This window comes from Urocitellus parryii, chromosome 6, assembly GCF_045843805.1.
Source record: "Urocitellus parryii isolate mUroPar1 chromosome 6, mUroPar1.hap1, whole genome shotgun sequence".
Taxonomy (NCBI): domain Eukaryota; kingdom Metazoa; phylum Chordata; class Mammalia; order Rodentia; family Sciuridae; genus Urocitellus; species Urocitellus parryii.
In genome coordinates this window covers 3,627,228-3,648,709 of record NC_135536.1, presented here as the reverse complement: position 1 = coordinate 3,648,709, position 21,482 = coordinate 3,627,228, and the positions used below count along the sequence as shown (strand labels likewise).

The 21,482-nt window shown below is 37.8% G+C and overlaps 1 protein-coding gene across 9 annotated transcripts in view; it reads left to right on the top strand.

The window, feature by feature from the left end:
- Positions 1-21,482, top strand: part of Mark3 (microtubule affinity regulating kinase 3) — a 101,463-nt gene that overhangs the window by 12,249 nt on the left and 67,732 nt on the right. For 6 of the 9 annotated variants that reach the window (XM_026405466.2, XM_026405464.2, XM_026405465.2 and 3 more), the window contains exon 2: positions 6,099-6,290. The exons of 1 other annotated variant lie outside the window; for it this stretch is intronic. In XM_026405466.2, the coding sequence (XP_026261251.1) occupies positions 6,099-6,290 (192 nt within the window). Of the gene's footprint in view, positions 1-6,098; positions 6,291-18,783; positions 18,918-19,333; positions 19,389-21,482 lie in introns of those variants that run through there. 2 more of the 9 variants (XM_077800301.1, XM_077800304.1) reach the window with 2 other exon arrangements.

The following is a 21,482-nucleotide window of genomic DNA, read 5'->3' as shown; positions in this document are numbered from 1 at the left end:
TTTAAAGATTTATGCTGTTCTAGTTGATTTATTTTCTTTTTTAATATATTTATTTTTTAGTTTTAGGTGGACACAGTATCTTTATTTTGTTTTTATGTGGTGCTGAGAATTGAACCCAGTGCCTCACGCATGCTAGGCGTACACGCTAACACCTGAGCCACATCCTCAGCCCCTTTAGTTGATTTGTTTTCATTAAGAGGAATGTTAAATTTGTTGAAAGTTAAGGGTCATGAGAAAATTAAGGAGCTATGAATATATTCATTATTCAGAAAATATTTTCATTACTAGTAACCAGTATTTTGTCATTTTCTTTTTTCTTTTTAAAGTATTTTTCAGTTGTTGATGGACCTTTATTTTATTTTATGTGGTGCTGAAGTCTGAACCTAGTGCCTCACACATGCTAGGCAAGCACTATTCCACTGAGTTATAACCCATCTGTTGACATTTCCTTTGGACAGTCTGTTTTAGTTTATATTGATGCTTTTCTAATCCTCCCTTTTTTCCTTCTCCTTGTCTCAATATCTTTGGGACTATTACTTGCCCCCACCCCCTTTTTTAAAAAAAAGGACACAATGCCTTTATTTTTTTATTTATTTTTATGTGGTGCTGAGGATCAAACCCACATGTCAGCCAAGTGCTCTACCACTGAGCTACAACTCTAGCCCTTGCCCTTTCATTTTCTAACTTTACCTATCTTTTAGTGGTTTTTGTTTTTAATCAGTTTACTGTTTACTTTTTCATGAATTCATATGTATGGGTGATGTGTATAAAACATGCATTGTGTTCATAATATTATCCATTATAATATTCTTTTCTGGATATAGATGCATCCTTTTATCAGTTTGTCCAACCTCAGCTTAATGGATGAGGACCCCAAGTGTGCTTAATTGCAAGAAAGACTGTCTGTCCAAGGTGATTGTGAGAATTTATAAAATGCAGACAGACAAACATAGTTGGAAGAAAAATTCCTTCGGTTGTTTGACATATATGTCTCTAATTTTAAACAACTAAATATACTGCTACTACTACTTGCTCCTCTCCACCACCACCTGCCAGTTTTAGGCATATTCTGTTGACTTCCCACTAAAGAAGATGAGAGTTTGCCAGTTAGCCCTTTGTCCCCTTCCTTCCTGTCCTTCCATCCGTCTTTAGCCTCCACCTCTAATTGTGTCACTGTTGTAGTTAGATCATTGTCCAGTCTGCACATTATTGGGGCTGTATGGAGCTGTTCACAGCTGAGGTGTGTAGTATGCCATGATGACCTCTTTTCACTTTCTCTCCTTCCCAGAGTTAATGATTTGCTTAGGTTTTTGTGACTTGTTCCTTTCTGCACCTCCTCCTCTGTATTAGAGGTGTCAGGAATTCTTAGTTGTGCTCACTAGTCCTGCTGCATAGTGGTCATCCCGGAATCTCCCCTCACCCTTTTTTTCCGGGACTCCCTTTTCCTTTCCTGTTAGACCCTGTTTCCTTGACCTCCTATCCTCCTCTTTTTTTGGTTCATTGTCAAGTTTCAATGGAGCAGTTCCTCCAGAGACTGAATTTTTTAATACTGGGGATTGAATCCAGAGGTGCTTTACCAGTAAATCACATTCCCAGTCCTTTTTATTTGTATATTTTTTAAAGAGAGAGTTTTTTAATATTTGTTTTTTAGTTAAAAACATCTTTATTTTATTTTAATGTGGTGCTGAGGATCGAACCCAGCGCCCCGCGCATGCCAGGCAAGCACGTTACTACTTGAGCCACATCCCCAGCCCTTTATTTGTATTTTGAGACAGTCTTGTTAAATTGCTTAGGGCCTTACTAAATTGCTGAGGCTGGTCTGGAACTCCTGCCTCAGCCTCCCGAGATGCTGGGATTACAGGCATGCACCACTACACCCAGCTCCTCCAGAGATTTCTTGAGAAAGTTGCTGGGAAATACATTTTTAAAATCCTTGCATTTCTGAAAACATCTTTATTCTGTTTTCACTTTTGATTGATACTGTGGTTACCTATAGAATTCTAGACTGAGTAGCCTTTTTTCTCAGAATTTTGTCTTAAAGCTTAGTCTTTGAGCTTTAAGTGGTTTAATGCCATTTTGAGTCTTATTTTTCTGCCCACTTCTAGGATACCTTATTTTTTCCATCTCACCTACATGTGATCAGTCCTCTTCTATATGTGATCATTCCTCTCGGTGTTTAAAGCTACTTTATTCAACATAGTAACCCTTAGTCACATATGACTATTGAGCACTTGAAATGTGGCCAGTCTGAATTATAACATTCTGTAAGCATGAAACACAGATTTCAAAGACAGTGTTATTTTTAAAAATATGTGTTTGTGTATGTAAAACTTACATATAATTTTTACCTTTTTTTATATTATGTGTTGAAATATTTGGGGATGTATTGGGTTGAGAAAAATATATTTAACCTGTTTTTTGTTTTTTTTAATGTGGACAAATACAAAATTAAAAATTATATGTGTTTGATTTACTCTATATGCCTATTGGACAGCTTTAATATATTTACTCAGATTTTCTCATGGGGCAGAGTCTGCCCCACCTTCGGTTACATTCCCCTTATTAGTGCCCCACTGCGACTGCCAGTGCCTTGAAGCCTTGGCACCATACTTTTCTGTTTTCATCTCCTGGTAGTGCCTGGCACTTAATAGGTCCCTAACATATGGTCAATTCATTGCGCCTTATAGTTCTTCTGAGGATTAGACAAGTAAATTATTTTTCTTTACACTTTAGTTCACCTGCTATATCAGTAACAATTATTCTTTTAAAAGTGAAACTGGGCCTGGGGTTGTGGCTCAGTGGTAGAGCACTTGCCTCATTTGTGTGAGGCAATGGGTTCAATCCTCAGCACCACATAAAAAAATAAATAAATAAAGGCATTGTGTCCATCTACAGCTTTTTTTTTTTTTAAAGAGAGAGAGAGAGAGAGAGAGAGAATTTTTAATATTTATTTTTTAGTTTTTGGCGGACACAACATCTTTGTATGTGGTGCTGAGGATGGAACCCGGGCCACACGCATGCCAGGCGAGCATGCTACCGCTTGAGCCACATCCCCTGCCTTCCATCTACAGCTTTAAAAAAATTTTTTTTAATAAAAAATTAAAAAAAAAAGTGAAACTGGTGGTTATAGCTCAGTGGCAGAGTGCTTGCTTAGCACATATAAAGGATTTGGGTCCCCAGCACCAAAGAAGAAAGAAAGTGATTTGACTGAACTTCTGGGACAGGTCCCATTTCTTAGTCATATTCTTAGAGGCTTTTATTTTTAATAGGGCTTCCCCTTTGTTGTATCTTTTTTTTTAAAAAAAATTTTTAGTTGCCAATGAATCTGTATTATATTTATTTATATGTGTGATAAGGATCGAACCCAGTGCTTCACATCTGCTAGGCAAGCACTCTACCACTGAGCTATATCCCCAGCCCTTTTTATTTTTTATTTTGAGACAGGGCTTGCTAAATTGCTGAGTCTAGCCTTCAACTTTTGATTTCTTCTGCCTCAGCCTACCTAGTCCTTGGGATTACAGATGTGTACCACCACACCCTGCTTCTGTTGAACTTTTGACTTTGAAATAATTTTAAATTTACAGAAAAACTATCAAAAGAGGACAGAAATGATAGTTATAATTCTTCCATGGCAATTCTCATGTCTCATTACAGTTTTTTTTTCTTACCTTAAAGCATTGGCCTTGACCTCTAATATTATGTTAAATAGTAGTAATGTGGATTGAGTAGCCCTTATCTGAAATGCATTTCAGAGTTTTTAAGATTTTGAAATATTTGCATAGACTTTACCAACTAAATATCCCCCAACCCAAACATACTAAATCCAAAATACTCAGAAATCTGAAATTTTCTGAGTATCCTATTTCTCAGACTTTAATTTTTGGATTTGAGATGCTTAACCTGTAATGATAATGGGCAACCTTATCTTGTTTCTTTCTTTCTTTTTTAAAATATTTTTTCAGTTATAAATGGACACAATATCTTTTTATGTCTATTTTTTTTTAACGTGGTGCTGAGGATCAAACCCAGTGCCTCAAACGTGTGAGGCAAGTATGCTATCACTGAGGTACAGCCCCATCCCCCTTGTTTCTTAAATGATTATGAAATTTTCCATTTAGTGTAATATTTGCTCAAAGTGTCTTTGGTCTATGATTTTTATCAAAGTAAGGAAATTCCATTCTACCCCTAGGTGGATAAGAGTTTATTTTTTTAATCACATCATTTAGTCTATAAGTGCATGGAATAATTGCCTGGCTCTTTCAAAAGTGAAATTTAACTTTAATATCTCTGAAGTATGGAATACTTGGAGGAGGTCCACTTGTTATAGTTTGGTTTTTATCACATTCAAAAAACCTGTCCTTGGCTGGGGCTGTAGCTCAATAGTATAGAGTGCTTGCCTTGCTTGTGTGAAGCACTGAGTTCGCTCCTCAGTACCACACAAAAATAAATTAGTTGTGTCCATCTACAACTAAAAAAAATACTTAAAAAAACAAAACAAAACAAAACCTATCCTGTATTAAGGAGATGGCTTGTTATTTTAAGGATTATAGAAAGGACATATATATGGGCACATATGTTCTGTTTTAGGGAAGAGACTAAGGAAGGAATGAAATATAAAGTTGTTTTAAATTTGGAGACCTGATTTCTTCTCATGTAGGAGGTACTTAGTCTTTTCAAATTCAGGTTGGTTCTCTGTCCCATATGAACAAAGGTAAAACAATTTGGGGACCATATTGATTATTTTAAAAAGATTTTTAAAATAGATATACTTAAGTAAAATTTTAATTTGTTTCCTGATTATTTAATGATTATGATCTGTGGCTCTTCTAAATATGAACAAAGTTTTTTCTTCCTATTTTTATTGGTACATTGTAATGAGCAAAGTTTTTAAGAACTAATATTAAAACAGAATATGGAATAAATTATTTTTAGCATCGTGTAGAAAGAAATTGGGAATCTAGACTCCCCTTGAATTTTTCACTGAACTGTTATATGGCCTTAATCTCATCTGATGAATGGTGAATGGTGGCATTAGCTTTTGCTGCTTTATATGGGCTGTGGTGTGAGTATCAGATGTGCAAGTGCTATTGCTAGCATGTAGAAGAGTTAAACTCTGGGTGACCAGAAGGCAGTCCTGTTACTCCTATTTTATGTGATGGCCACATATTCAAAATATAGATGCTCTTCAATATATAGTGGTGTTATATCCTAATAAGTCCATCTTAATACCATTAAGAATTAATACTGAAAATACCATTAAGTCAAAGTGCACTTAATACTCCTAACCTAGCAAATGTCATCGCTTAGTTTAGTTTACCTTAAATGTCCTCAGTATATTTATATTATTCTATAATTTGCCAAAATCATCTAACACAAGGCTGTTCTATAATAAAGTGTTGAATATATCATGTAATTTATTGAATACCTGCATTCCCAAAATGCTGACAGTATAGTACACTGCAGTCTTGTTTATTCCCATGATTGCCAGGGGGACTGGGGAGCGCTCTTGTGAGAGTTCATGCTGCTTGCACTATCCTAGGGAAAGCGCTCAATTCAAAATTCCAAGTATAGGTTCTACTGAATGTGTATCACTTTGTACCATGGTAAAGTTGAATCATGGATCACAAACTGTCTATATGTGTGTGTATGTTATGTATATACATATTTTTTGGTACCAGGGATTGAACTTGGGGTACTTAATCACTGAGCCACATCCCCATCCCTTTTTATTTGTTATTTTGAGATAGGATCTCAGTAAGGTGCTTAAAACCTCAATAAATTGCTGAGGCTGGCCTTGAATTTATGATTCTCCTGTCTCACCCTCTCAAATCACTGGGATTACAGGCATGTGCCACCACCCCAGGCTGTAATATCTTTTTGGAACCCCCAATTGAATTGCAACACTGTATTTTTCTTATAATATTTTCTTGGTTTTTCATAAATGTATATATTATGTGGTTAAATTTCTTTGAAGTGCTAGATACCTTAGGATTAAAATTAAAGCAGTAATGTTTTGTTTATTCAGCTAGGAGCCCTTAAAACTTGGCAGGCACTAAGTGTTCCCTCATTTCCTTGTCTTTGTGTATGTTGCATTGTAGCACACCTCACATGGAGATGGGCGACAAGAAGTCACCTCCCGCACTGGGCGCTCTGGAGCTCGGTGTAGAAACTCCATAGCTTCCTGTGCGGATGAGCAGCCTCACATCGGAAACTACAGACTGTTGAAAACTATCGGCAAGGGGAACTTTGCTAAAGTGAAATTGGCACGACACATCCTTACAGGCAGAGAGGTAAATAAATATGAATTGTGCCTATTTCTGTTATGACCACTTATTTTGTTTATTTCCACGTGGGAGAAAAAGGAAGAGAACGTACGTATTTATGATTATTTCTAAGTTAATTAAACTTCTTGGAACATAAAATGTTTTAATTGTCTAGGAGTCTTTTTACTTTCCTGTTTCCATTTACATTTATTTAAGGTTGTAAATATTAATATTGAGTGAATAATCTTTACCTTTAAAAATGAGTAGTGTTGGGACTGGGGTTGTGGCTCAGTGGCAGAGTGCTTGCCCAGCATGTATGAGGCACTGGGTTCAGTTCTCAGCACTGCATGTAAATCAATAACTAAAAGAAATACATTTTTAAAAAGAGTAGTGTTTTGGTCTTTTTCAATAGAAATGTCTGCTACCACAAAAATTGGACAAAACTTTATGCATGCATTTAAATGTGAGCTAATGGTACTTGGAAATCAATAGAATTGTTTTTATTTACAGATTTATTCCCATAGGTTTTCTTAGCTGAATATTTCTGGTAGCCCATGACTAAGTTTCTGTTTAGGATGACACACACTTTTCTAGCGTTTGTGATATTGGCTTTCTACTCAGCTGTGTTTCTTATCAAAAGTACATCCATTAAAACTATGGAATTAACTCCATAGTCTTTTGTGATCAGAGCCTATTTTTGCTGCTTCAGCACACTCCTTCATCTTTGCACCTGATGTTGGTGTCTGAAGTACTCTTCACCTTTCTGTGTGGTGATCACTTCCGTGAAATATTTGTTGGCAGTCTTCTTCCCCCCAGGCAACTCAAAATCCCAAGTACAGTTTCTAGTGAATGTGTGTCATTTTGTACCATAATAAAGTTGAATCATAGAAGAAACTGTCTACTTAATATCTGGGGTTTTTTGGTTTTGGTACTGGAGATTGAATCCATGGGATTATTAAAGATACTTACACTTCCCTTATGTGACACAGTTTGTATTGTATTGAAATTGGCTTACTTGTCTCCACTAGAGTCTGTAAGGGTAGATTACAGTATATAACAGAGTGCTTGGTGCCAGTTATGTACTTAATAAATATTGTTAAATTATTGTAATACTACTGAAGGAAGCTTCTAAGAGAAATGATCTCCCATTGGCTGACCATGTGACAAAAATGTCCTGACTCTAATGTCTGCTGCGTACCAGGCCTGGGGCTGTTAGAGCAGGAACCCAGGGCCAGTCATTCTGTCAGTAAGTTGTCTCAATGACAAAATAAATTCATTTGGATTTTTGGTTAATATTCCTTGTTAAGCTGCCTGGACTGCTTTTGGAATCTGTAAAAAAAAAAAAAAAAAAAAAAGTGGACTGGAGCTGTCCCTGCTCTCCTTGATCAAAGCTTTCTTGAGATAAGGGACAAAACTTCTGGTTTAGTTCCCACCAATTGCAAATGATTACTCCAGTTTTTCTGTGTGGCACAGATGGTAAGCCAGGAGAGTACTGAGACAGACAGACACCCCCTCCACCACTGCTGCCCCATGCCCATATTTACTTTTAGAAGGCTCTCTTTCCAAAAATAATTGAATATTACTACCATGATGGTTTAATTTTAAAATATCCTTGGTTTTGTTTTTTTTTTAATCTTTGAACAAAGTTATTTTATTCTTGTTTCCTTACCCCTGTTGTAGGTATGAGCCAGAATCATATAATATGTAAACATTACAGAAATTCATTATATACAAAGTGAAAGTTCTTTGAAATTTCCAAGAGAATCACTTACAGACAGAGGTTTGGTGTATATTCCCATAGTTTTATATATATATATATATATATATATATATATATATATATATACATTAATTCTTTGTTTATTTTAATAAAAAAGCAGTCATATGGGACATAATAATAATATTTTTACATTATCTGGACCAGACACAGGTCCAGGGTATGTTACTTACAGATCTCACACTTGGTTAAAGGCTGCATAGTCTTCCACTGTGTGGGTGAACCACAGTGAGCTGGGGGTTATTTCTCATGTTTTTGCCATAAACACAACTGCAGTAAGCATTCTTTAACATAACTGTACTTTCGTTAAGAGTCTTATAAATCACTTTTGTCTGGTTGTCTTGGTCCATTTTTTCTGCTATAACAGAACATCAGAGTCTAGGTATTAGTTTTCTAACCATACCATGGTGTTTTTATCACTGCAGCTTTGAAAGTATATTTTGATGTTTTGGAGTAGGTCAAGTCCCCTGTTGATTATTCTTATTTCTCAAAATTTTCTTTTTGTTATTTATACTACTAGATGAATTTTAGAATCTTGTTGCCACATTCTAAAAATAGACTTGCCATAATTTTGATTAGATTACTTCGGATGGAATTAAGTTAGATTTAAAATTTTGTTTGTTTTTGCAGTCAAACTCAGGGCTCTGTGCATGCTAGGCCAGCATTCTACCACTGAGCTACACCCCCAGCTCAAAAATTTGATATTTTAATGATACCAGATTTTTTATCCAGAAATATCAAGTGTGTCTTGATTTTGTTTTCATATCTTTTTTTCTTTAGGTTTTATATAAGTCTTGTTAAGTTTGTTCCAGTGTTTTTTATTTTGTTTGGGGTTCTAGGGACAGAACCCAGAGTGCTCTGCCACTGAGTTATATCCCCACCTTTTTTTTTTTTTTTTTTTAAAGAGAGAGTGAGAGAGGAGAGAGAGAGAATTTTTAATATTTATTTTTTAGTTCTCGGCGGACACAACATCTTTGTTGGCATGTGACGCTGAGGATCGAACCCCGGGCCGCACGCATGCCAGGCAAGCGCGCTACCGCTTGAGCCACATCCCCAGCCCCTCCCCACCTTTTTTTAATCTTTTGTGTTGAGACAGGATCTTGCTAAGTTAACGAGGCTGTTGCTGGGATTACAGGCTTTTGTAACTGCATCTGGCTATTTTGTAATTTTTGTTGTTCTTACAAATAGGATGTTCTCTTCTAGCTATTGTGAATATGTGGGAAGGCTGCAATAGTTATATAACATCTTTTACTTGGGCATCTTTTGAACTTACATTCATCTGGAACATCAAAATATAAGCTTATATTTTTTTAAAACAACCATTCTCTTTTTTTATTTTTATTATTCAGTTGTAGGTGGATACAATGCTTTTATTTTATTTATTTATTTTTATATGGTGCTAAGGATCGAGCCCAGTGCTTCACACATGCTAAATGAGAACTCTCACTGAGCTACAATCCCCATCCCCTATTTTTTTTAATTATATAACTTTTAAAATTTTGTTTTTCAGGGCCAGGGTTGTGGCTCAGTGGTAAAACACTTGCCTAGCATGTCTGAGGCACTGGGTTCAATTCTCAGCACCTCATATAAATGAACAAAATAAAGATCCAAATAAAATAACACCAACTTTGTTTAAAAAAAAATTTTTTTTTTTTTTTTCAGTTCTTTGAATTTTAGATTCATGTTCCACTACCACAGTCAGGATGTGGAACAATCCCCATTATTCAAAAAACTTCTCAAACTCTCCCTTTATGGTCTCTTGCTGGGTTTCAGTTCTCGCAGATAAAAGGCTCAGGGGTCACTCCAGTTGAACTGGGCTAACTGGGCTGCGCAAAAGAGACACAAATACCTTAAGGGTCCTCAGGGAGAGAGAGAGAGAGAGAGAGAGAGAGCAAGCCCTGACCCCTTTTATTGAGGAGAAGCTATTCAAATGAGGCAAGGGGTCAGGTTTCAGGGGGCTGAGTCTATCTTCATGATGTCCCCTGTCAGCAGGTTGACTGTCATCTAGGTAGGCCACACCCAACGGCACTGTAAGAGAAGGGGACACACACAAGGCACTTCCATGGAAGATTCTATCCTAAACAGGGCAAGGGGTTATATTACAAAGAAACAGGTGAGTGTAGCTTCACCCCTGGGGCTGTACAAGTCACACCCTTGCACGGAGACACCAACCCAAGAAGGGTGGGGAAAGCTCTGCCACATTTCTGTGACTGAGCGCCTCAGCACCCAGCCAGGGAGTGTGACTCAGTCACTTGCAAGGTTGGTCTCCCACCGTCTCTCTCCCCTACCATCACCTCCTGTAACCACCTGTGTGTTCACAATTCCAAGTGTGGCCTTTTTTTTTTTTTAAAGAATGTAAAGTAAGGGGATGTAGCTCAGTCTAGCATGTGCAGAGCCCTAGATTCAATCCCCAGTACCTCAAAGAACAAACAAACAAACAAAAATAGTCAGGAGTGTGAAGGAAGAGGAGATTATACAGATTCTCAGCATCATGCTTTTGAGATTCATACAAATTATTGCATATATTGATAGTTCTTTCTTCTCTACCGAGAATTCCTTTGTGTGATGGGACCACAGTTTATATCTGTTCCCCCACTGAGGTACATTTGAGTTGTTTCCAGCATTGGCAATTATGAGTCAAGCCACTCTAGACATTCCTGGTTAAGTTTCTGTGTGAATATGAGTTTTAATTTCTCTTGGGTAGTTATCCATTAATGACATTGCTGGGTTATATGGCTAAAAATTAAGTGAATTGTTATTAGAACATTGGTTCTAATAAATAGAGACCTAAAACTTCTAGCCCTTTGATGGGAATGTCACGTGTCTTGCCTATTTTGAAGTAACTAAGATCTCTAAAGAGTTGCAGGAAATGAGGTTGGTGATTCCAGGATTTACTTGGAGTCAGTAGAAGAAAAAGGATATTACACTGAAACAGTTTTAATGCTGTGCTTGGGTGGAAAAAGAAATACAATAGAGTTACATAGTAGAAGGAATTCCCTGAAAGGAGACAGTGGGGATAATTTATATCATGTATTTAAGTCACAAGAATGTTGATAACAAAAAAGATACTTGTGGAAAACTATTAAAAATGTATTATAACAAAGATTCTAATACGTATGTTAAAACTATTTTAAATGAGGCCTTTAGATAAAATGATTGTTTGGATACACCCCCCCCCCCAGATAATCCTTAATTCTTAATTCTCATTTAGCCCTTAGATGAAAGTGCTGCCTGTTATCCTTGTAATGAAAGCATCTATCATATCTATCTGCTGTTTTGATTTTAGCCAACTTTTCACAGTTTTAAGGTTTATTCTGTACTGCAGTATTATATATTTGGTTAAATTTAGATTATCTGCTTAAGAGTATGTTAAATACTTGTGTCAGCTATGATCAATTAGTTTTTCTTACATAATTTCTTATTTTTTCTAGGATTAGTTGATTTTTAAAAAAACTTCTTTAATTTCTATAAGTTTACTGTTGATTGGTCCAAATGTTCTAGCATATTTTTCAAATATCTTACACAGTACCCTTGCATATCATGTAATATTTTAGTTCAATAGAGAACTAATGGGTAGAAATCAGAAACAGCAAGATAGTTCTTTCCAAGGCATAGACAAATGGGCTGGTGGCTATAGGAAGATGTTAGGTCAAGGTACTTTTTAGAAGATGGGCAAAATGTCAACATGTTTGTCTGATAATGGGAATAATCTAACAGAAAGGGGAAACACAGTGCTGTGGGAAAGACACTGGAGTGAGTGAGGAGACAGTAGAGTCATTAGCTTTGGGTAACAGAGCTGTCCTTCTGTAGACACCAGAGGAAGGCAGGTGTACTGGCCATGGTGCAGGTGAAGGGCTCCTTGTGGTAGCTTCTACAGATTCTTTTCTGAGCCAAGCTATTTTTTTAGTAAACTGGAAAGCCAAATCATCAGCTAAGAGTCTGAGTATTGAGGACATAGATCTGAGAAGGCTAAAATAATTACCAGACAAGCAGGGGAGTAACGGGAGTAGAGAAATCTATAAATTGCCAGGCAGCCCTCAGGCTTCCCTGGGGTTGGTGACAAAGTACTAAAGTGGGAAGATGGGCACACCAGCGCTCACTCTCCATCCAGTCAGTTACCCAGCTGCAGGGAGGACTTTTAGAGAGTTGGGGCTGTGTCACACAGAAGTGAGGAATGGAGGAAGGAGCTGGGCATTGTTAGGGAGCACTGGAGGGATTCAGGAAGAGGTAGGAAATGGAAGTGAGAGGCAGACCACAAGAAGTTGTTGGAGTCAATGGACCACAAATTCAGTGAGCTCAGACTGGGTGGAAGGAGAGACTGCACTGAGCAAGTGGGAGAGGTAGGAGGGCTTGTCTGGAGAGCTGGGCAGTTCCACAGTGAGCTCACAGGGACTTCAGAGATTAGTGAAGGCAAAGATTGGGTATAGCCATGTAAGTGGCTTAAGAGATGTAACTTTTTTTTCTTTACTGGAAGTTTATCTCTGGTTCATAGAAATTTCACAGTGAAGTGCCATGGAGTTGGTCTTCATTCATTGTTTTAGTGCTCATTAGACCCTTTCGATATGGAGATTTTGTCTTTTCAGTTTTAGGGATTGTTTGTTTTCTTTTCTGGTGGTAGTGGGGGTTAAACCATGGGTGCTCTACCACTGAGCCACATCCCCAGCCTTTTTTATTTTTTATTTTGAGACAGAGGTCTTGGTTAGTTGTCCAGGCTGGCCTTGAGCTTGCACTCCTCCTGCCTCAGCCTTCTGAGTGGCTGGGATTACAGGTGTGTGCCACTGGACCCAGCCAATGAGATGGAGACTCTTGAACTTTAAAAAGAAGAAAAAAAAAAAAGCTTTTTTTTTCTGTCTCTATTTTTGCTTTCTGGGAGATGACTTTAATTTTATCTTCCAAACTTTCTGGTGTGTATGTGTGTGTTTTCCTATTTCTCTGCTTATTTCATTTGTTTATTATTTCTCTCTTTCTGTTGTCCATTCGGTCTCTGAATGCTATTTTTTTTAAATCTTTTTTTTTAATATTTATTTTTTAGTTTTTCATCGGACACAACATCTTTTGTTTGTATGTGGTGCTGAGGATCGAACCTGGGCCACACGCATGCCAGGCGAGTGCGCTACCGCTTGAGCCACATCCCCAGCCCCTCTAAATGCTATTTCCTCTGTTGACTTCCCGAGGATAGGAAAATGTTTTTTGTTTGTTTGTTTTATGAAGTAGATTTTTGCTCCTTCCATTGTTTTCTCTCTTCATAGAGACTTTCTTTGGAAGTCTGGTATCTCTAGTTGTCAGCCTGTGTTAAAGCCAGACCTGAGAAACTGCCCAGAAGCTATTTGCAGCACAGGAGATGTGCTCACCTGTTCAGGGTTGTCCACTTTTATTGGGGGACTCCAGATACCTGTATCTTTAGGTCTCTTCTCTGGGAATGTTCAGTTTCTCTAGACTCCTTTATTTTCCATAGCAGGAGCTGAGTAGGGCATCTGGTTGTCCCAGCCCTTGGTGGCATTCTGTCAGGCTCATTTTCTGTCTCCATGCCTCATTCCTGGCTGCTGCTTGGCCAGTGATTGTGAGTCCCAGAGCCTTGTCCATTTCCACAGAAGCAGTTTCCAGCTTTCTAAGAGCTAGAGGTTATTGGTGGTTTAATGAGCCCAGTCACTGTGTATGACTCTTGACCTTGTGGTTAGCCCAGTGGTCTCACACTTTCTCTGCACCTGAATCTCCAGGTTTGGAGCCCCGTCCAGTAATGCTGGGCAGACCACACTGTCTCCATGTGCCCTTTCCTCATTCTCTCTCTCTGTTAAGAAAATATAGACACAGCTTTCTCACTGTTGTCTTCCCACCTTCTCTTGTGCTTCCACAGCTATGTTCCATTGCTGTCAGCCCTCAGCATTTCAGGGGAAGTGTCTTGTTCCCACTTTTCTGTCCTGTTGTGGAGAGAGAAGAGGGGTGGGGTTACGTCTTGAACCTTGTTTACTCTGTGCCTTAAATTCAGTTATAAAAATGATAAAGCTGGGGGCTGGGGATGTGGCTTAAGCGGTAGCGCGATCGCGTGGCTTAAGCGGTAGCGCGCTCGCCTGGCATGCGTGCTGCCCAGGTTCGATCCTCAGCACTGCATATAAATAAATAAAGGTGCATAAACAACTAAAAAAATGATAAAACCATGATTCTGGGATATATTAAATGTCTTGAGATTTAATATAAATGGTTATATCTTTTCTTTAATTTTTTTTTTTTTTTTAGTTGTAGATGGACACAATACCTTTATTTTATTTGTTTAGTTTTTTTATGTGGTGCTGGGGATCGAACTCTGCCTCATGCATGCTAGGCAAGCGCTCTGTCACTGAGCCACAGCCCCGTCCCTGGTTTATCTTTTAGTTACAAAATTTTTGTTGAAGAATATGTTAACAGCTTGATAGAAAGTTTGGAGAATAGAGGGGAAGGGAATCCCAGAGTCATAATATTTTGAATACTATTTTCATTTTTTTTTATATATTCCTTATTCATATGCAGGTTTTCTTCTGTATCCTTTTGGTCATACTCTTGGATCCTGTTTTATCCTAGTAGTCTTCTGTGCTGCTGCATAATTGTCCTAGTGTTCCACTCTGGTCATGTGCAAAATGCCATTGATTTGAACATCTGTTCTCAGGCTTTCCCAGAACTCCTGCAAACCCCAAATTGAGAACTCCTCAAAAGCCTATTAATATTTACTATATTAGAAGTTAACACTAAGAAACTTAAAATATGGTAACAATTCTGTCATATGTTAATGTATAATATATTTTAATGAAAAACAACTTTACCAAAACAGATTATGAGAAGAGTAACATTGTTTAAGTTTTTTGCAAATCTCTTTATTGTCTGGCTTAACAGAAGGATTTTCTTGATTTTGTATCTGCTCTGCATGTGAACTATTTGGATATGTTGTTTTCATTGAAATAAATGGAAAAACATGTAGCAAGAAAAGGAGGAATGTCTTCCCTATTTTGGGTACTGGGGATAGAGCCCAGGAGTGCTTTTACCACTGAACTACATCCCAAGTATTTTTTGTTATTGTTGTTTTGTTTTGAGATAGGATCTTGCTAAATTGTTGAAGGTCTTACTAGGTTGTTGAGGCTGACCTTGAATTTGCAATCCTCCTGCCTCAGCCTCCAATTGCTGTGATTATAAGTGCTTACTATTGTGATAAGCATAGAGGAGGGTCTTAATACTCTTTCAGGTCATTGTGGGTGTTGTCTTTAATACTATGTTAAATCTCAGCAAATAGTAGTTTCTTTGTGCAGTGGTGGACACTTATTAATCAGTAGACCAAAAAAATTAATACAGCAGGTTTTTTTAGCTCAAAATTATTAGTAGCAGATTTGAGAGTAAGCAAACAGAGTGAAAGAAAGCTTTATATTCTCATAACAGATATAACTAAAAAGCATTAAACTTTATCAGTACAGGGAAAAATGAACATGAAAACCTACAGATTAACAATCATGGGAAACACTGTTTTAATTGTGGTAAAATATACGTAGCATAGCATTCCCAATAGTGACCATTTTATAGTGTACAGTTCAGTGGCATTAAATACTTGAAGTTGTTGAATAACTGTCTCCACCATCCTCTCCAGAACAGGTAATCAGTCCTCATTTTTTCCACATTTCATATTTGCAAATTTATGTATCTGATAGAAGTTATACCCAAAGTCAGTCCTCACAGGGCTTTGGCAATAATTCTTGGACATACACAGAGTAGTGAGTAATGCACATCCCCAAGTTGATGTCCAGTGAGGTGGTGCTCTCCTGTCTTGTTGATGTATAGTTCCCTTAAGCAGTATGAAATGTCCATTTTGTTCCTTCTGATTAACTTTGGCTTAAAGTCTTCTTTATTTTATATGAGGATAGAAACCCCTGCTTGTTTACACGTTCCATGTGATATATTTTTTCCCCATCCATTCACCTTCAGTCTGTGGATGTTTTTGCCTATGAGGTGAGTCTTTTGGAGATAGCATGTTGTTGGGTCTTGAGCTTTAATCCATTCTGCCAGCCTGTGTCTTTTGATTGATGAGTTGGTTATTATTAAGTTATATTTGTATTCCCAGTCATTTGGGTTTATTTCTAGCTCTTAATTTGAATTAGTTTCTCCTTTGATTAATATTCCTTTAGTGTAGTTCCTCCCTTTGCTGGTTTTCACTTTTTCCCCCTTCTTTTCACCCTCATGAAATATTTTGTTGAGAATGTACTGTAGTGCAGACTAGTTGCAGATTCTTTTAACTTTTGTTTATCATGGAAGGTTTTTATTCATCTTCCAATCTGAAGCTTAATTTTGCTGGATGTAGGATTCTTGGTTGGCATCCATTTTCTTTCAGAGCTTGGTATATGTTATTCCAGGACCTCCTAGCTTTGAGGGTCTGGATGGAGAAATCAGCTGAGATCTGTATTGGTTTCCCTCTGTACATAATCTGAAATTTTTCTCTTGAAGCCTTTAAAATTCTATCCTTATTCTGTATGTTAGGCATTTTCATTATAATATGCCTTGGTGTGGGTCTGTTGTAATTTTGTACATTTGGCGACTTGTAAGCTTTCTTGTATTTGATTTTTCATTTTATTATTATTTTTTAATTTTAATATTTATTTTTTAGTTTTCAGTGGACACAACATCTTTGTTTGTATGTGGTGCTGAGGATCGAACCCGGGCCGCACGCATGCCAGGCGAGCTCGCTACTGCTTGAGCCACATCCCCAGCCCCTCATTTTATTCTTTAGGTTTGGGAAAATTTCTGGTATTATTTCATTGAAAAGATTGTGCATTCTTTTGGTTTGTATCTCTGTACCTTCATCTATCCCGATAAACCTTAAATTTGGTCTTTTCATGTTATCCCCGTAGTTGGGAGTTCTGTTCATGGTTTTGTAACATCTCTCTGTGATCAACTTTATTTTCAAGATTATATATTTTGTCTTCATTGCCTGTTGTTTTGTCTACCAAGTGGTCAAATTTGTTGGTGATGCTTTCTATTGAATTTTTTTTGGGTGTGTGGTGCTGGGGATTGAACTCAGGGCCTTGTACATGCAAAGTAAGCATTCTATCAACTGAGCTATATCAAGGGCTGTTGAATTTTTAATTTGATTTATTGTTTCCTTCATTTAGAGGATTTCTGCTTATTTTTTTAACATAATCTCTGCCTCTTTATTGAATTGATCTTTCACTTCCTGTATTTCCTCTCTGATTTCATTTCTTATACCTTCCTTTGATTCACAGATCAGTTTAATTATGTACATTCTAAACTCCTCCTCTGACATTTCTTCCACTGTGGTGTTGATGGATTTTGTTATTGGAATATCTTGATTCGATTGGAGCAATTTGTTCCCTTGCTTTTTCATGTTGTGTGTCTCTCCATCTAACAGTATGGATCTGAGGCAGTAGAGTTTCTACCCTGGAACACATTTATTTATTTGTTTGTTTATTTGTTTGGTGGTGATTTTGTTGTTGAATGTGGTTCCCAGTCATAGTGCTTGAAGTGCTGTCCGGTTGCCTAAGTGCAAGTCTGTGATGTTCCTCTCAGAGGAAATGTTTGTGTTATTAATGAGCTTCACTCAGGTGTGAGCTCAACATTACCCATCTGAGTAGCATAGAAGGTCCCTGGGGAGGCTTGTGTGCTCTCTATTGATGAAAATGTGACCAGAGGCTAGCACTGTCACCTAGGACCCTGTGTTGTCCCTAGCAGCAAATGGTTCAGCATTCACTAAATTGGTGTTCACAGCAACTTCATAAAACATTTCTGTGAATAATATGAATTGTCTGTATTGTTTTGAAAAAGGAGACTTAATGATTTCTGATAGTTTCCTTTAGTATCCCACACACGGAGGAAAGTGTTAGGAAACATTATGGACTTTCCTCATTTGTCTGAAGAGTTTTGATTCTGTTTATGTTTCCAAAACTGGAGTCCTAAGAAGCAAATTGAGGAAACTCTGAACACAGGTGGGATGTATGAAGAGTTAGTGAGTGCCCAGATAGCCTCATGGTAGCTGGGAGGAATGTTTGCCTTTCTACTGGGATCTTCCTCATTCTTCATGACCCAGAGTTATTTTTCTTGGACTGTTACTTTAAAAATAATAATAATAATATGCATATATATGTGTGTGTGTGTGTGTGTGTGTATGAATATAATTTTTAGTTGTAGGTGGACACAACGTCTTTATTTATTTATGTGGTGCTGAGGTTCGAACCCAGTGCCTCACACGTGCACGGCAAGTGCTCTACCACTGAACCATAACCCCAGCCCTGGACTATTACTTTTTTCCTTCTTTAAACTTACTGTACACTTGTCTTCCTGGGTCTGCTACTTGTGTCACTATAGAAATTGTTGGAAGTCACTTGTCTAATAATGGCACCTCTTCCGTTCTCTTTGTCATTCTGTCAGGGCTTCATTTGACCTATCAGGTGGGAGAAGAGAGAGATGCATGTGATCATTCAGTATGCCATGTTTAACTGAATGTCCTCATATGGTTATGGAAAACTTTGCATTTAATTACTTAAGTTCTGTTTAGAGAGTCCAGGCTTGATATAAAAAATAGTGTTGCCCTGGATATCCCCATCTAAGACAGCCACTTTTCGTATTTTAAACTGATTCTTCAGGTTTTACTTTCTGGTCTTTAATAATATGCCCATTGTATTCATGTTCATTTTCCAGTTTAGGCATAAGCTATTGACTTTTAAAGTCATTGACTTAAAAAATAAACAGACCTTTTATTTTTGAAATGTAACACAGAAAAAGTGCCTATTTACGTAACCCTGACCCAGGGCAGAAACATTCTATGACCCATATCCAGAAGCCTCACTTTGCCTCCTGCGGATCACTTCACAGTCCCTCATGTACAACGGAGCACTTTTCTAACACCATAGGTTAGTTTTGTCTCTTTGGCTATTTAAATATACTAATGCAATCATACAGTATGTTACCTTTTGTCTGCTACTTATACTTTCTGCTTATAACCTTCTCCCATGTTGGGTTTTGTTAGGTTTTAATTTGAAATTTTATTTTGCAACCAACTGTTATCGTTGTTTGGTGTGATCTCTAACCATTATGAACTAAGTTGTAATCCTTCAAATTCGTATGGTAAAGCCATGACCTTATATATGGTGAAGTGTGACTATGTTTGGTAATAGAGTCTTTATAGAAGGTTAAATGAGGCTACATGGGTGTGCCCTGATCAATAAGATTTGTGTCCTTATTATAAAAAGAGACATCAGAGAACTGACTCTCCCACCATGTGAGGACACAGTGAGAAGGCAATTGTCTGCAAGCCAGGAAGTGGCCCTCACAAGAACCAGTCCGGCTGGCACCTGTATCTTGGACTTCTAGTCTCCAAAATTGTGAGAAAATAAATTTCTGCTTATTTTCCCAATCTATGGTATTTTGTTATGGCAGTCCATGCAGACCAATACAGCATTCTTCAGGCTACCATGTGCCTTTAAGGGACTTGAGATCTTTTTTTACCTGCTCTTTTAGGAATTATGGATGCTTTAATACCTTTCAAGGGTAGGAGTCGGGATCTTTTGACTAGCAATGAATTGACAGGAAATGGAAAATAAGGATTTTTCTCCAGCAGATCCTGTCTGTTGAAGCAGGTTGGGGATTCCCTTCTCATGCATGAACTATCTTTATCCCTATTTTGTAATTTTCCACTTTGCTCCTGGCATCAGGGTTAATAAATGGAATTTCCCAGAGCAGAGACGTTTTTTCCTCTTTCCTTACCTAGTGAACCGCCTTGGCTTTCGCTGTGTCCCTTTGCCCCTATACTCTAGCTTGTCCATTACCATGGAAATGAGTGGTCTTCTCTTTTATCTCCCTTTCTGAGGCACTGCCTCAGTGATGCTCCCACAGTCGCCTTCTCTTTAGGTGACATTAAGGTTTCACCTCTGTCTGAGATCTCCAGGTCTGGACCAAGTTAATTTGATGATTGAGTCATCATAGCAGGGAGTTGGGAGGAAGAAGGGATTAGAAATGTCTCCCTCAGGCTTCATTGTTGCACATACACTAAGTGATAGTGTTTTACTCTGGGAATACCATGGCCTTGATAGAATGACTTTTCTACAGTTTGGAGAAGCCAAATGCTTTGAGTTTCTTTTTGAAGAAGCTTCCTGAAGAAGAAATGTGTAAGAACTGAAGCAGAGTAGGATCTTTAGAATAGGAAGAGGACATGGCATAGAATCAGAAGAAGCTAGTGATCTTGAGTCCAGTCATGCTCTAGAAACTGGCTCTCAGAAGATCAGAGGAAAGAGGAATGGGAAGGGCAGCAGCGCTGTTGTATTTGGTCCCAGGAAGGAAGATGAAAACAGAATGGTGGTCATAAAAGAACAGTGTAGCCAAGCGCCGTGGCACACGCCTATATTCCTAGCAGTTCGGGAGGCTGAGGCAGGAGGATCGTGAGTTCAAAGCCAGCCCCAGCAACAGCGAGGTGCTAAGCAACTCAGTGAGACATTGTCTCTAAATAAAATATAAAAAAGTAGGTTTGAGAATGTGGCTCAGTGCCCCTCAGTTTGATACCCCATAACCCTCTCACCCCACCAAAAAAAAAAAAAAAAGAGCAGCATAGGTAAAGAGTTTCTTAGAAATTGGAAGATCCAAGTACACCACATAAAATTATTTAGAAAAAAGAAAGTTTGAAGAAAATTAATTCATTTGACTTTGAAATAATGTAAACTTTTAAAAACCATCTTCCTATCTGTTAAAACACTAGAAGCCCTCCTTCTTCACTATTCTGTCTCTCTCAGGTGTGTTTGGTTACTGATTATGAGTGTTCAGGCCCTCAGATCAACTCAGCAAACATTTATTTAGCACTGTGCCCATGCATTATGCCAGTGCTGTAAAGATGAAAAGATGCCTTCTTCCCATTTGAGATATACACTGGTAGTCAGTTTTCACATGTTTTAGCAGCCAATATTTTCTTATTCCAAATACAGAACTAGAATTCTGACTTTACTTTTTTCCCCAAGATCATACACATTCACTCTCTGCTCCTCCAGTTCTGATTTGCCTTTCTCCCAGAGGTGGGGAAATAACATTGCATTAACATATATAGTGCAGCCATTCTCAAAGCATGGCCGGGAGTGGGGCACTGAAGACTTACTGAGATCCTGTTGGAGGCTGCAAAGCCAAAACTATTTTTATATTCTAAGACTATTAAATCATTCACTTTTTCAGTCTCTCTCACAAGTGAGGAGTGGAATTTTCCAGAGGCCATATGATCTATATTATCGCAACAGATTGAATGCAGAAACATATATTAACCTGGGTGCAGTGGCACACACCATCTCCCAGCCATTTGGGAGGCTGAAGCAGGAAGATTGCAAGTTTGAGGACAGTGTGGACAATTTAGATTCTATCTCAAAAATTTAAAAAAGGGATTGGGGATTAGGGATGTAGCTGAGTGATAGAGTACCATCGGATTCAATCCCAAATACCAC